The 11,480-nt window shown below is 45.7% G+C and overlaps 1 protein-coding gene across 1 annotated transcript in view; it reads right to left on the bottom strand.

Moving 5' to 3' along the window:
- LOC102297691 (cadherin-2) overlaps positions 1-11,480 on the bottom strand; it is a 102,120-nt gene that overhangs the window by 22,756 nt on the left and 67,884 nt on the right. The window contains exons 6-13 of the mRNA XM_042222074.1: positions 11,268-11,412; positions 10,433-10,605; positions 8,329-8,466; positions 7,803-7,988; positions 7,267-7,520; positions 5,118-5,260; positions 1,998-2,231; positions 83-316 (exon numbers count right to left, since the gene is read on the bottom strand). Of these exons, the coding sequence (XP_042078008.1) occupies positions 83-316; positions 1,998-2,231; positions 5,118-5,260; positions 7,267-7,520; positions 7,803-7,988; positions 8,329-8,466; positions 10,433-10,605; positions 11,268-11,412 (1,507 nt within the window). The remainder of the gene's footprint in view (positions 1-82; positions 317-1,997; positions 2,232-5,117; positions 5,261-7,266; positions 7,521-7,802; positions 7,989-8,328; positions 8,467-10,432; positions 10,606-11,267; positions 11,413-11,480) is intronic.

Raw genomic sequence — 11,480 nt, 5'->3', positions numbered from 1 at the left:
GTGTGTGTGTGTGTGTGTGTGAGTGTGTGTGTGTGAGTGTGTGTGTGTGTGTGCGTGACAGAATCGGGCTGTAAGGGCTCACCTAACAGGATGATGATGCAGATGAGGATGGCGATGATCGCTCCGGTGCCCAGTCCAGCTGCGATGATCCGCTCCATGTCCACACAGTCTCCATGGTGATCACACTGACACACTTTGACCCTCAGGTAGGATGTGTTGGACATGGGCAAGTTGCCAGAGTCTGTTATTGTGATGGGAACCTCGTAGAGCCCGCTGGCCAGGAAGCCTATCCGCAGTCGAAGCTGGGCATGCTCACCTACGATGACACAGGGATGGATACAGATGAGTCGCTGTCCCCGACTCCTGGAGGTGGTTACAGGGAACGTTTCCAGCTGATCAACTATGGTAGCAAACTAACAACAAATGTTTTTACTTTTTTCCTTTGCAAAAAGCTTTCCACAGTAAATAAAGAGAAGAGTTTCATGCATCTTCCTTTTACCTACTTTCAAGGATCCAAACAGAACATTTCACCCGAGGCTTGAACTCATTTAGTGCTGTGTTACTGAACTACTTAAGTCAAAAGGAGAATAAAATGTTTATTTCTAAATAGTGCCTGCCACAAAGTGCAAGTGCTCTCCACACATTTGATTCAGAGTGCAGCAAGCAGGGGCTGACTGTGAGATGGAGCTCTTAGCTAAGAGGAGAAAGATTATGATTTTTCCTCTTTATATTGTTTTTCTTAACAGAGACCAAATGGTTTGAAAGCAGTGCTAACGGACAGTTTAATGTGCGAATCGCAAGTATCTCGATAAACTGCGCCATGTTTCCAAAGATGAAACGCTTGTTTTATACCTGAAATGTGTCACAAGAGTTTTAATCGCTGCACAAAATGTATTTATGTTCACTGGTCCAGAGCCTGATGGCTTTGAGTGGATTAATTATAGACAGGTCTATTCTAACTCCAGTCACCCACACATCATATACAACAGGCTTCTATTTATATAGTTGTTTTAAGTCTAGCTTTCATCATATTACACCAACATGTTCTACGACAACGCGAGCTAACGTTGGCGTTAGCATAACACAAACAAACAAGCAAACTTGACCCTCTATGATGCTACGTATGATAAGCTACACAGACACTTGGGTGGAGAGAACAAGTACACTTTACAGTCTGAAATGCTTTAGTTTGGTTTAGAGCTTCAGTTGCTGCTAACCAGCTAGCCCGCTTCTTCCTGTCTTACATTTCCTCCCTGTTAGCCGAGCAGGTCACTGTTGTGGTGAACTCCAGTTTCCTGTCCAGCTGTCAGATGGACTCTGACTCCACAGTGATGTACTGCAGCTGGTGACAGCTCTGTAGAGGTTGTAGTAGGTGGAAAAGCTGCAGAGCAACACAAGGACTGGAGCTGCAGACTGGAGCTGGAGCCACATCACTACTGTCTGTTTCTCAGTATAAATGTATGAACGACAAAAACATAAAAACTAAAAGAGCTCAGGCCCACACTGTAAAGTTTTCCTCAATGAACTGTTACAGATGTTTTCATACAGCTAATGATACGAGTCAAGAAGAGGCCGCAGAGGTGGAGAGAGATCAAGCACTGCAGGATGAGAAGCTCCACCTGAGCAGCGACCTGGCTGCACAATAATGACATCTACATCAGGTGTTACATCATCTAATGCCAGTCTTCAAACCCCGAGGCAGCAGCGCTGACATCTCTGTGACTCCAGCCTGACTTGGCCTAACATCACAGGGTGCCGCTCTGATTGCATGGACCTTTACTGGGCCTCATTATCATATGTAGAGAGACAACTGGACCATCGGGGCACCGAAAGAGCAAATGAATTTCTCAAGCTTATTGGAAAGTGATACTGTCATTATCTCACGATCTCTGACTGACACTGAGAGATTTGCACGACTTGAAATCCTGGAAGAATTCCTCCCACAGACAGACTGAATGAAAGTGCAATGAAAAACGGAAACATTATGCAGTACTGACCGTTGAGGCGATGCAGAGTCCAGTTGCGACGTACATCTGAGGGACGATTGGCCAGCTCGAAGGCGAAGGGTCCAGCATTGGGACTCAGGTCGGGGTCGCTGGCTGTGAGGTTGAGAGCATTGGGCTCCGGCCTCTCACACATTTCCACCTCCGGCGGGAACACGTGAGGCGCATTGTCATTTATGTCAGTCAGGTAAATCTGAAGGGTGCCTGTCCCACTGGCAGGGGGGGTACCTGCAAACCAGCACGGAAAGTAAATGAAGCAGTGGATGCATTTGCTTCCGCTTATCGCACAGAACATTTACTGCACCAGACGTGGCTAAAGTTCATCTCTATACGTGGTCCTGAGGTGTGATGCTGCAGGAGATGCTGCAAACTGAGACAAATTCAAGCTGAAATCTTAACATAAATTAGCTCTCCATTATCAGCCTATAAAGCTTTCTCAAAAAACAAAACTACACGTCAGGTGGTCTTCACAATACAATTTCTCTCTCACATATGTAGGCTCTATAAATGACTGCTTTATATTTCATCTATAGTGAAAGGTTTCCTTATCAACATGACGGCTGTATTCTGTATCTTTCCTTTGACTTGCAAGAGACACATATTGACTGTACTTTGAACCAAAATCTGCAGATTTTTTCATTTTCCTTTCCCACATGAAGCAAAGGAAACATGGTGGGAACAATTTCCTCTGCAAAGCCCAACTAAAACTAAATAATAGAAATATTCGTCACATAATAACTCTAATGATGCTTCCTGTAATAAAGCAGACATATTACTTTGCAGAGGACTGTGCTGGCGCATGCAGTTGAAAACAAAGTGCATGCAGCACTGCACATGTGCAGATTGTGCAGCAGTGAGAGGTGTTGAATCACCTGCATGTATATTCTCTCTTTGTGCCATTAAACTTCATTGTGAGCAAAAACAAATCAAACACATGAGTGAGCCTCAATGTTGGCCCGGCCGTGTTCTTTTATTACACTGCTGCTTAATGTGACACTGTGGGGAACAGGCCTCCACAAGTCCTTACTTCCAGTCTGACTAAACACTCCTCAACGATCCGCGATGCTCAGAGCAACGTGTGGAGACACATGACGATACGCCATTGTTTACTTTGATTAATCAGTGATTAAAAATGTACTGAACACAGCAGGAGCTACAGTGTGTTCAACAACAGCTGGTGGTCGTGCACATACGGTGACCACCAACACACTGCAGACTGCAGCACAAGCTTGTGTGTTTGTCTCTGTGTTTGGGCTTTTTGTGCATGTGTGTGTGTGTGTGTGTGTGAGACAAGGGCAGAGAAAGTGCTAAGACAGTCAGTTAGCAGGAAGCTGGAGCACAGCGGCTTCTCTGTGCAGAGGGGTCTATGGTGGACTGCATGGACTGAGCTGCTGCTGAATGACATTCCCCTTCAACAATTTCCCACTTTGAACAGAGAACCCTCTTTTCTCTCTTTTCTGTGGCTATAAAGAACAACTGTGATCAGAAACAAAAGGGAGACTTTGGAAATCGTGCACTAAATAGGCAGGAAAACATCTCCATTAGTAATCAATGAGAGTCCTGTGTCCAAAAGACCGTCTGTGTAGTCCTACAAGAGGTGAAGCATAATTGAATAAAGATGGAACAATCTGTTGCTCACAGGGGAAGATGTGTGTCCACCGCAGGACAAGGCCGAACTCTGTAAACCACGGGCAGCATGCTGAAGCAGTTTCACAGGCTCTGTATGTGACTGGGCATCCTGCTGGCCTGATGTTTGAGAAACAGTAACTATGATGAATCAAATACAAGATTACTTCAGCAAGAAGTGCCAAAACACGCGGTCTGTCCCTCAAGTGGCTTTAAAAGTGAATCAGTCCCCGTGTGAAACTAGCCAACTTTACAGCAGAAATAAACCTGTTTGTAGCCTGGGTTTGGATTTCCTCCATAAAACTGTGCTCTTCTAATAAATAATGCACCTGACTATATTAAAGTTTATTCTTCGACGTATTCATTCGGTTCGTGACAGATGGGTGCAGCTGATTTTCATGCTCTTTAACCTGTTGGCTAATCTGCTGATGCCCAGCTGCAGCCATCTGTGCCTATGTAGCAGTAGCTGGTGTTAGTCCAGTGAATCCACTGCCCTGTGCATAGACAACAGTTGCCCACAGTTCACCTGAAGAAACAGCTTCAGCTGCTTACACTTATTAGTGAGTATCCTCGTCACTGGGATGTACCCATGCAGCCTACTGAGGTCTTCCTCCATCTGGGAGAAATGTATATTCCCTGACCTGCTGGGAAAAACCGCCTCTGAGTACTGTGGTCGCTGTCACGTCGTTTGCATGGAACATCTGATTTATTCCCAAACACTCGCCAACTCTTCCCTGAGAGGTAACTGTGAACAGAAGCTGTGTGAACCAAATTCAAACCATTTTCACTCTAAACTTGAACATTTTTCATCTTTGGTTTTTGTGTTGCACCTTTCCCAGGAGTGTGTAGCAGTTAGTGAATGTTTGGACACAACCATGCAAACTTCCATGCAAACTAGATGCAAACTGCAGGCAACCAGAGCAATCATAAAGTTTTTGATGCAGCGCCCTCTTTGCAACCAAGTTTGCTTAAAAAGTGGGTCCTAGCTCTGGCATCAGTCTTTGTGACTGCTCCGACTACACCATCGAGGAACATAGCGTGCACTTCCTACATACTCAGTAGTGGGAACACTGGTTTTGGGGGGTTTGAGTGTGACAGACTTGTGCTACCGACTGTAGTTATCAAGATAAGGAAGATGGAAGCCTTTTTATACTAGCAGGTTAGTTATATTAGTGGTTTAACCACTGTAATGTTCTCCAGCAGTTATTTATTTTACACAATTCAACAAAACCATGTCATCAGTGATGCCAAAAACCTGCTATGTTAACAGTTTGTATCGTTAGTTTTGTTACTTAAGTATCAAACAGCAGCTCGTGGCTGTTTCCATGAAGCACTTCCTGCACCAGGAGCTGCACTGTGACACTGACTCCACAGTGAAGCAGCACTAGTGCAGTTAATGAAAGAGCACTGAGGCACAGTGAACACAATCCACCTCTGTATGTGGGGGATGGGTTACTGCCGGACAGCAGCACAGCCTGTGTGTCTCACCGTTATCAGATGCCATGAAGGTAACGTTGTAGTGGTTGTTCTTGATATATGGAGACTCTCGGTCAAGAATGGCGATGGTGGAAATCTGTCCGTTAGCCGGGTTAATCTCCAGCCAGTTGGCAGGGTCATACATCTTGGAGTACCTGTGTTCGGTGAGAGAGAGCCAGCATGAGAAGCCACCACAGAGAGGCCTCTTTATCTGCTTCCCTGGCTGCACGCCGAGCAGCCACTGGGAGCTGATGTATGGGGACTGCGGCACGCTCTCTCAAGGCAGCCACAACTCATTCATTTACTCTCAGGGATGAATTCAAACGTTAACTCTCTTAAAAACGATAAAGAACGACTGTTAGTGAAAGAATGCTATATTTACTGGAACTGGAAACAACCAAGGAGAGACCAATAAAAGCTCTTGCAAATTGTTGATGAAATGAATTCATGTAAGAGACTCGAGTCATGCATCTGCATTGCTGTTAGCATAAAGTCATCTTTCAAACACTGCACATGGATCAAACGGCACAGCTTCAACAAATGAAAACAGGTCAGCCAAAAAGTCACCGTGAAGCAGGCATGAAAGGGAACACGATCCATTTGGTATGTTCGTAACTGGCGAGATAAAACGGAGAGCAGCACAGATGACTAATCGAGGAGCACGCGCACAACAGAGAGCAACAAAAGCAAAAACGTTCTGCTGGCCCACTCCACACACAACTCGCTGTGTGTGTGTGTTTTTGTGAGCACAGTGTGCGTCCACTATTGGCTGTTGCTAGGCTACAAAGACTTCAGCACTACATTTAGAAACAAATAGTGGGATGTAAAAGAAAGAAGGATCGGGACAAAAGCATCAGTCCTGCAGGCTTTCTGCGCTCTGCTGTGCTGAGCGTTTGGATGAGTGCTGCAGCATCTGAAACCTGCATCTGCACTCATAACAAAATCTAGCTTTTATATGAAAACGGGGACTGCAAAGTGGCCTGAGATGGAAGATGCAAGTCTCTTAATGCGTTTAAAATGAAACCTGACCAGCAGAAGAAAATGAAAACTGTCACAGAGGAGGAGCGGCTGCTCGCGCCGACAATGGTCACATTCCTAATGCCTCACAAACCTCATGCTGAGAGAGTAACATAACGTCTGTCATGTGGAAACTCAGAGTTGTTGCTCGCTGAGCGCTACGCTGGCTGGTGCGCGTCACTGAGCAAGAGCTGTTTCAGAAAAGCTGTTAAAGTTGGTAAATCTTCACACAGTGTTCAACCTATAATTCTGAAATCTGCATCATCAAATTACCTCAGAGGTTTTGATTTCACACACAAAAACCACGTTTTCATATCTGTGTGGGGACACGATACTTTCTCTCCAAATGAACGCCTACGCCGAACCACAGCCTGACCCTGACACTACAACTAGGCCTTCAAACCGACAGGACGGCATGTTGTCCCACGAAGATATGCAAACACAGACACGCGTGTGCGAGGTCGAGATGATGGCTGTGCTTGGACTCTGGATGTATTTACAAGTAAAATGATTACTGAGGAAGAAGGTTAGAAGCAGGGCTGCGCCTCCTTTGTTCTCTCACATGAACACGCCCTCCACGTCTCTGCGACGACTATGTGAGCAGCAGCAGAGCAAACAGCAGCACAGACGTGCTGATTCAGTCTACGATTGTGTCCAACTGGAAACGTTCCAGGAATTGTGCACATTTTATAAATTCTCAGTTTCACACGAGACGCACTCGACGAATCTTCTCTAAAACAAGGTGAAGAATGAGCGCGTCAGGTTCTGCTTTAATCTCACTACAGCACGCCATCGACATGCAGACGTGCACTGAATAAATGTAGAAGAATACGTAAATGTTGGAGGGTGAATTACATTCTACTCAGATTTTAATTTCCTTTCAGTGGCACATTTTTCAATGACAGTCGCTGATTATTCTAATAGATGTGTGACTAATTTAAATAGTGAAAAGGCTCCACATATTTAAATGTTCTTCTTATCAAATTGCATTGAAGCATACATTCACGTCTCTACTCAAACCCGCTCAACAGTTTATTGTTGCATTACAAACTGAAATTATATATTGAAGGATTATTTTAGTGCTGTAGTTCGACCTCACTGGCACAAATGAAAGGTTTCTGAAGAGTTTCCAGGAGTTTCTGACCTGATAGTTTGTCTCATGTAGCGGTCGGGGTCCTGCGCAGTGAAAGTGGTGAGCATGGACCCGGCCGACAGACCCTCCTCCAGTCGCATGGATTTCGGGTTTGGGCGAAACTCCGGGCTCTCGTTCAGATCCAGGATTCGAACAGAGACGGTTGCCGTGGACTGACGAGGCAAGTGGATGCCGCGGACCAGCGTGACCTCGTTCTCCGCTTCCACAGTCAGCATGAAGGAACGGGTGCTCTCGTAATCTATGGGCTGCACAGACAAAGCGAAGGACGACAATGATGCCCGACGTCAAGGACATTCAGCACGTGCAACCTTAAGCATCATCTCATCGTGTTTCTCTGGAACATGTCAGACAGTATAAACATCGCGATCACAGGGATCTTCTGCTCTCTGGATGTTACAAACCGACCACACTGAGAGTCGAGCACAGCTGCTGCTTTTAGATCGCTCTGTGAGAACATTACTCGCCAGGCAAGTCTCGAGAGTTAGCATTTTATTCTCATGTGCATGTTGTGCACATCCAAACCACACCTTGACCACGGTGAGGAGGCCCTCGTTGGTGGTGGGGTCAGTGGGGATGGAGAAGCGTCCCGTGGGGTCCCCGGCGATGATGCGGTACACGGCGCTCCAGGCCGGAGTGTGAGGCTGGTCTTTGTCGGTCACGGTCAGGTTAGCCACGATCACGTTCACCCTGTTCTCGTGAACCTCTCCGAAGAACTGAAAGAGCAGAGACTGGATGACTCCACACTACACAAAGCTGTGGTGAACATCACAAACAAACAATGCTTCGCCACTGCAAACAGTTCCCTGTCACGCAGAGCCGAGCGCAGTATATCTGAGAATAAAGAGCACATCTCCCACAAACACCGCTCCTTCCTGTCCAGCCTGTTCAGCTTTACTGAGGAGGATAAACATATTGGATGTTTCATTGGCTTTTCACTCCTCCACCATCTGCCTGCTGCCAATAAAAGCTCAGAGAGCTTTAGTGTCGTTCAGACGACGCTGCCTCGCCCGTTTGCTGATGCAGAGCCAGCACGCTGTGTGTGTGTGCACCTACTGTCTCTGTGGTGAACTCTGGAGCATTGTCATTGACATCAGTGATCCTGATGACGGTGGTGGCAGTGTTGGAAAGGCCGTAGGTGGGATTCCCCTCCATGTCCGTGGCCTGGATGATCAGGGTGTACTGCGTGACTTTCTGGAATCACAGAACAGAAAGCGTCACTTATTCTGCAGACTGAAGTGTCCCGCTGCGCATTGTATGACATGAAATAAATCTAATTAAAACCGTTTGACAAGGGGACTGTCATTTTGTCTAATCACCATTACAGCTGATGATTTAGTCAGTGCTACTTAAAAATAATGTTCTGAGACATGATGACTGGTTCACACTCCCTGTGCTAATGTAAGACCGTTTCTGCTTTCCAGAGCACAATCATCCCATTTTAGGGCAGCCCACTGCTGATCCTTTTTCTAAAACTGATTGCTAATGCACGTCAGACCTTAATTACAGAAGCCGCTGCTCTATGACAACACTGTGACTGAGCTGCAGACCACCTGACAGAGACGATGTTTAGACATTTAAAAAGAATAAAGTGTAAAAAGTGATGGAGACTTTTAAGCTGCTGAGATCTTCACATGTACACTTCATTCGACCTCATCATGGCTTGTTGACCTTGTTTACTTCATCTGCCATTTTCTTCTTTGTGCAAAGTTGGATTTTTCTGCTATCTTTCAGGCTTTTAAAATCTTCGGTCGTTGTTTACGGCACATTTTTCCTTTTCTGTGATGATGCTTTTATTCTGTTTTTAATTGCTCTCTATTATTACGCTGTCTGTGTTATCTCATTATCAGCTCGTCAGTCACCTATGAAAGAGCAACCTGCACCAAAGCTGCCACACAAATAAAGTTTGGTTGATTGACTGTGGACAAAAGACGAGTGCAGATTACTTTGTCAGTTACTGCAGGCTTTTTTGTACTATAATAGCAGCTGCAGCTTTAGCGCTGATTGATGAATCCCCCGTGTGCCCAGATTCAGTTTGCCCTCCAGTTAAACTGTTTGTTAGTTTTGCTTCTTATATCAAACATGCAGATTTTGCAACTATGACTTTTAGCTATGATGGAACTACGATTCAAGATTTTATCACATCCAGACTGTTTCTGCTCCACGTTGGACTCAGTGAGGCACAAACATCACAAGAATTAGAGCTGGTTGGAGACGCAGCTGCGACCCTGCCTGGCTTCCTTACACCGGCTCCCAGAGCAGTTCACTGTTTGTGGGGCTTCCTTCTGAAATGCCTCCATTAGCTTATCGTGCTACATTTTATATATGTGTGTCATTTCAGCACTTTTCATGTTTGCATTTAGATGTTTGCTCCTCATTGTTGCATCTGAAGGTGCAGCTGCTGTGATTTGGTTACACTGACGATGACGGCTTCTGGTTCCAGACCATAGCTGTTGCAGCTTTTTGCCCCGTGCAGCTTGATTAGGTCAGAAGCTTCAGTTTAAAGTTCCAGTTGCAGCTCGGAAACACTGGAACAGCCTCCCCAGCAGTCACATCACAGAGAAAAACAGACCTCTGCTTCTTCTTTTGGAAACTTTTTGTTAACAACAATGTTTCAAATGCGACACAAAAATAGATAATAAATATATAACAGAAATATATACTCCACAACATGATAGAGCAAAAAAAAATGGTGTGAATTTGTTATAAGGGTTAATAAATGTCTCAGTTCCAAAAAATCTGAATTTTCTGGTTATGTTTCGATGGGTTGGGTCTTACAGGGTTAATAACTAATATCAGTGACGGTGGGTGTTACAGATAGAGGTATCTCAGCCATGCAGGTCTGGCTGTTGATAACTCAGCTCACCTGCTTTTATAAGGTAAACAGGGTTAATCTGACCTGCGAGTCACAGACGAGCTAAAATACAGCGCTGAGTGAGAACAGTAGGTACCTCTAAAAACAGACTTCATCAGTGACTATTAATGCTGGCGTGCAGATAGCACGGCCTCAGACAGATGGGATTCAGCTCTACTGACGTAAGACTTTAAAAAGCTGTCTTTATGCTGCAGGCTGGACACACACTCTCAGGCCGAGACGCAGCTGCTCCATATGGATTCAGATATGAGCGTTAGAAAATGTCCACATTTAACACACACACACCTCCCGATCAAGGCCTGCCGCCACAGTGATGATGTCACCAGTCTTGTTGTTAATGGTAAACATGTTGGAGGAGGGGCTCTGGGGATTCTGGGAAAGGATTTTATATCTCAGCATCCCGTTGGCAGTTTTTGGATCATCCTTGTCCACTGCTGTCACCGTCATCACGAAGGATCCTGCAGGGAAGCACACAGCAAGTCAGCACACATATGCCAGGGAAGGAATGATGTAATCCAAAGGTTGTGTGTGTGTGTGTGTGTGTGTGTCATGTTATTGTTTGCGTGTGTGTAGTCAGTGTGGTGTCTGTGTGTGTGTCTGAGTGTGTGTGTGTGTGTGTGTGTGTCAGTGTGTGCGTGTGTGTGTGTGTCTGTGTGTGTGTTGTGTGTGTGTCTGTGTGTGTGTGTGTGTGTGTGTGTCTGTGTGTGTGTCTGTATGTGTGTGCTGTGTGTGTGTCTGTGTGTGTGTGTGTCTGTGTGTGTCTGTGTGTGTGTGTTGTGTCTGTGTGTGTGTCTGTGTGTGTGTGTGTGTCTGTGTGTGTCTGTGTGTGTCTGTGTGTGTGTGTGTGTGTCTGTGTGTGTGTGTGTCTGTGTCTGTGTGTGTGTCTGTGTGTGTGTGTGTGTGTGTGTCTGTGTGTGTGTGTGTCTGTGTGTGTGTGTGTGTGTGTGTGTGTGTGTGTCTGTGTGTGTGTGTGTGTGTGTGTGTGTCTGTGTCTGTGTGTGTGTGTGTGTGTGTGTGTGTGTGTGTGTGTCTGTGTCTGTGTGTGTGTGTGTGTGTGTGTCTGTGTGTGTGTGTGTGTGTGTGTGTGTGTGTCTGTGTGTCTGTGTGTGTGTGTTGGTACCAGGCTTGGATCCCTCGGGCACGGAGCCATTAAAGATGCTGTGAGTGAACTCTGGTCTGTTGTCGTTCTGGTCGATGACATTAATGACGATGTCGATGGGGTTCTCCACCTGATTCCCATTCAGGTCCACTGCGTGGGCTCGCAACTATACACAGACACACAAACATGCACACACAACTTTTATTACAGACAGGTGAAGACGGTAATAAACTG

The sequence above is a fragment of the Haplochromis burtoni genome, unplaced genomic scaffold (genome assembly GCF_018398535.1).
Source record: "Haplochromis burtoni strain Fernald_Lab_line unplaced genomic scaffold, NCSU_Asbu1 Contig_5, whole genome shotgun sequence".
In the NCBI taxonomy this organism is placed as follows: Eukaryota; Metazoa; Chordata; class Actinopteri; order Cichliformes; family Cichlidae; genus Haplochromis; species Haplochromis burtoni.
Note: the sequence above shows the minus strand (reverse complement) of the source record. Positions and strands in the feature narration are given on the sequence as shown.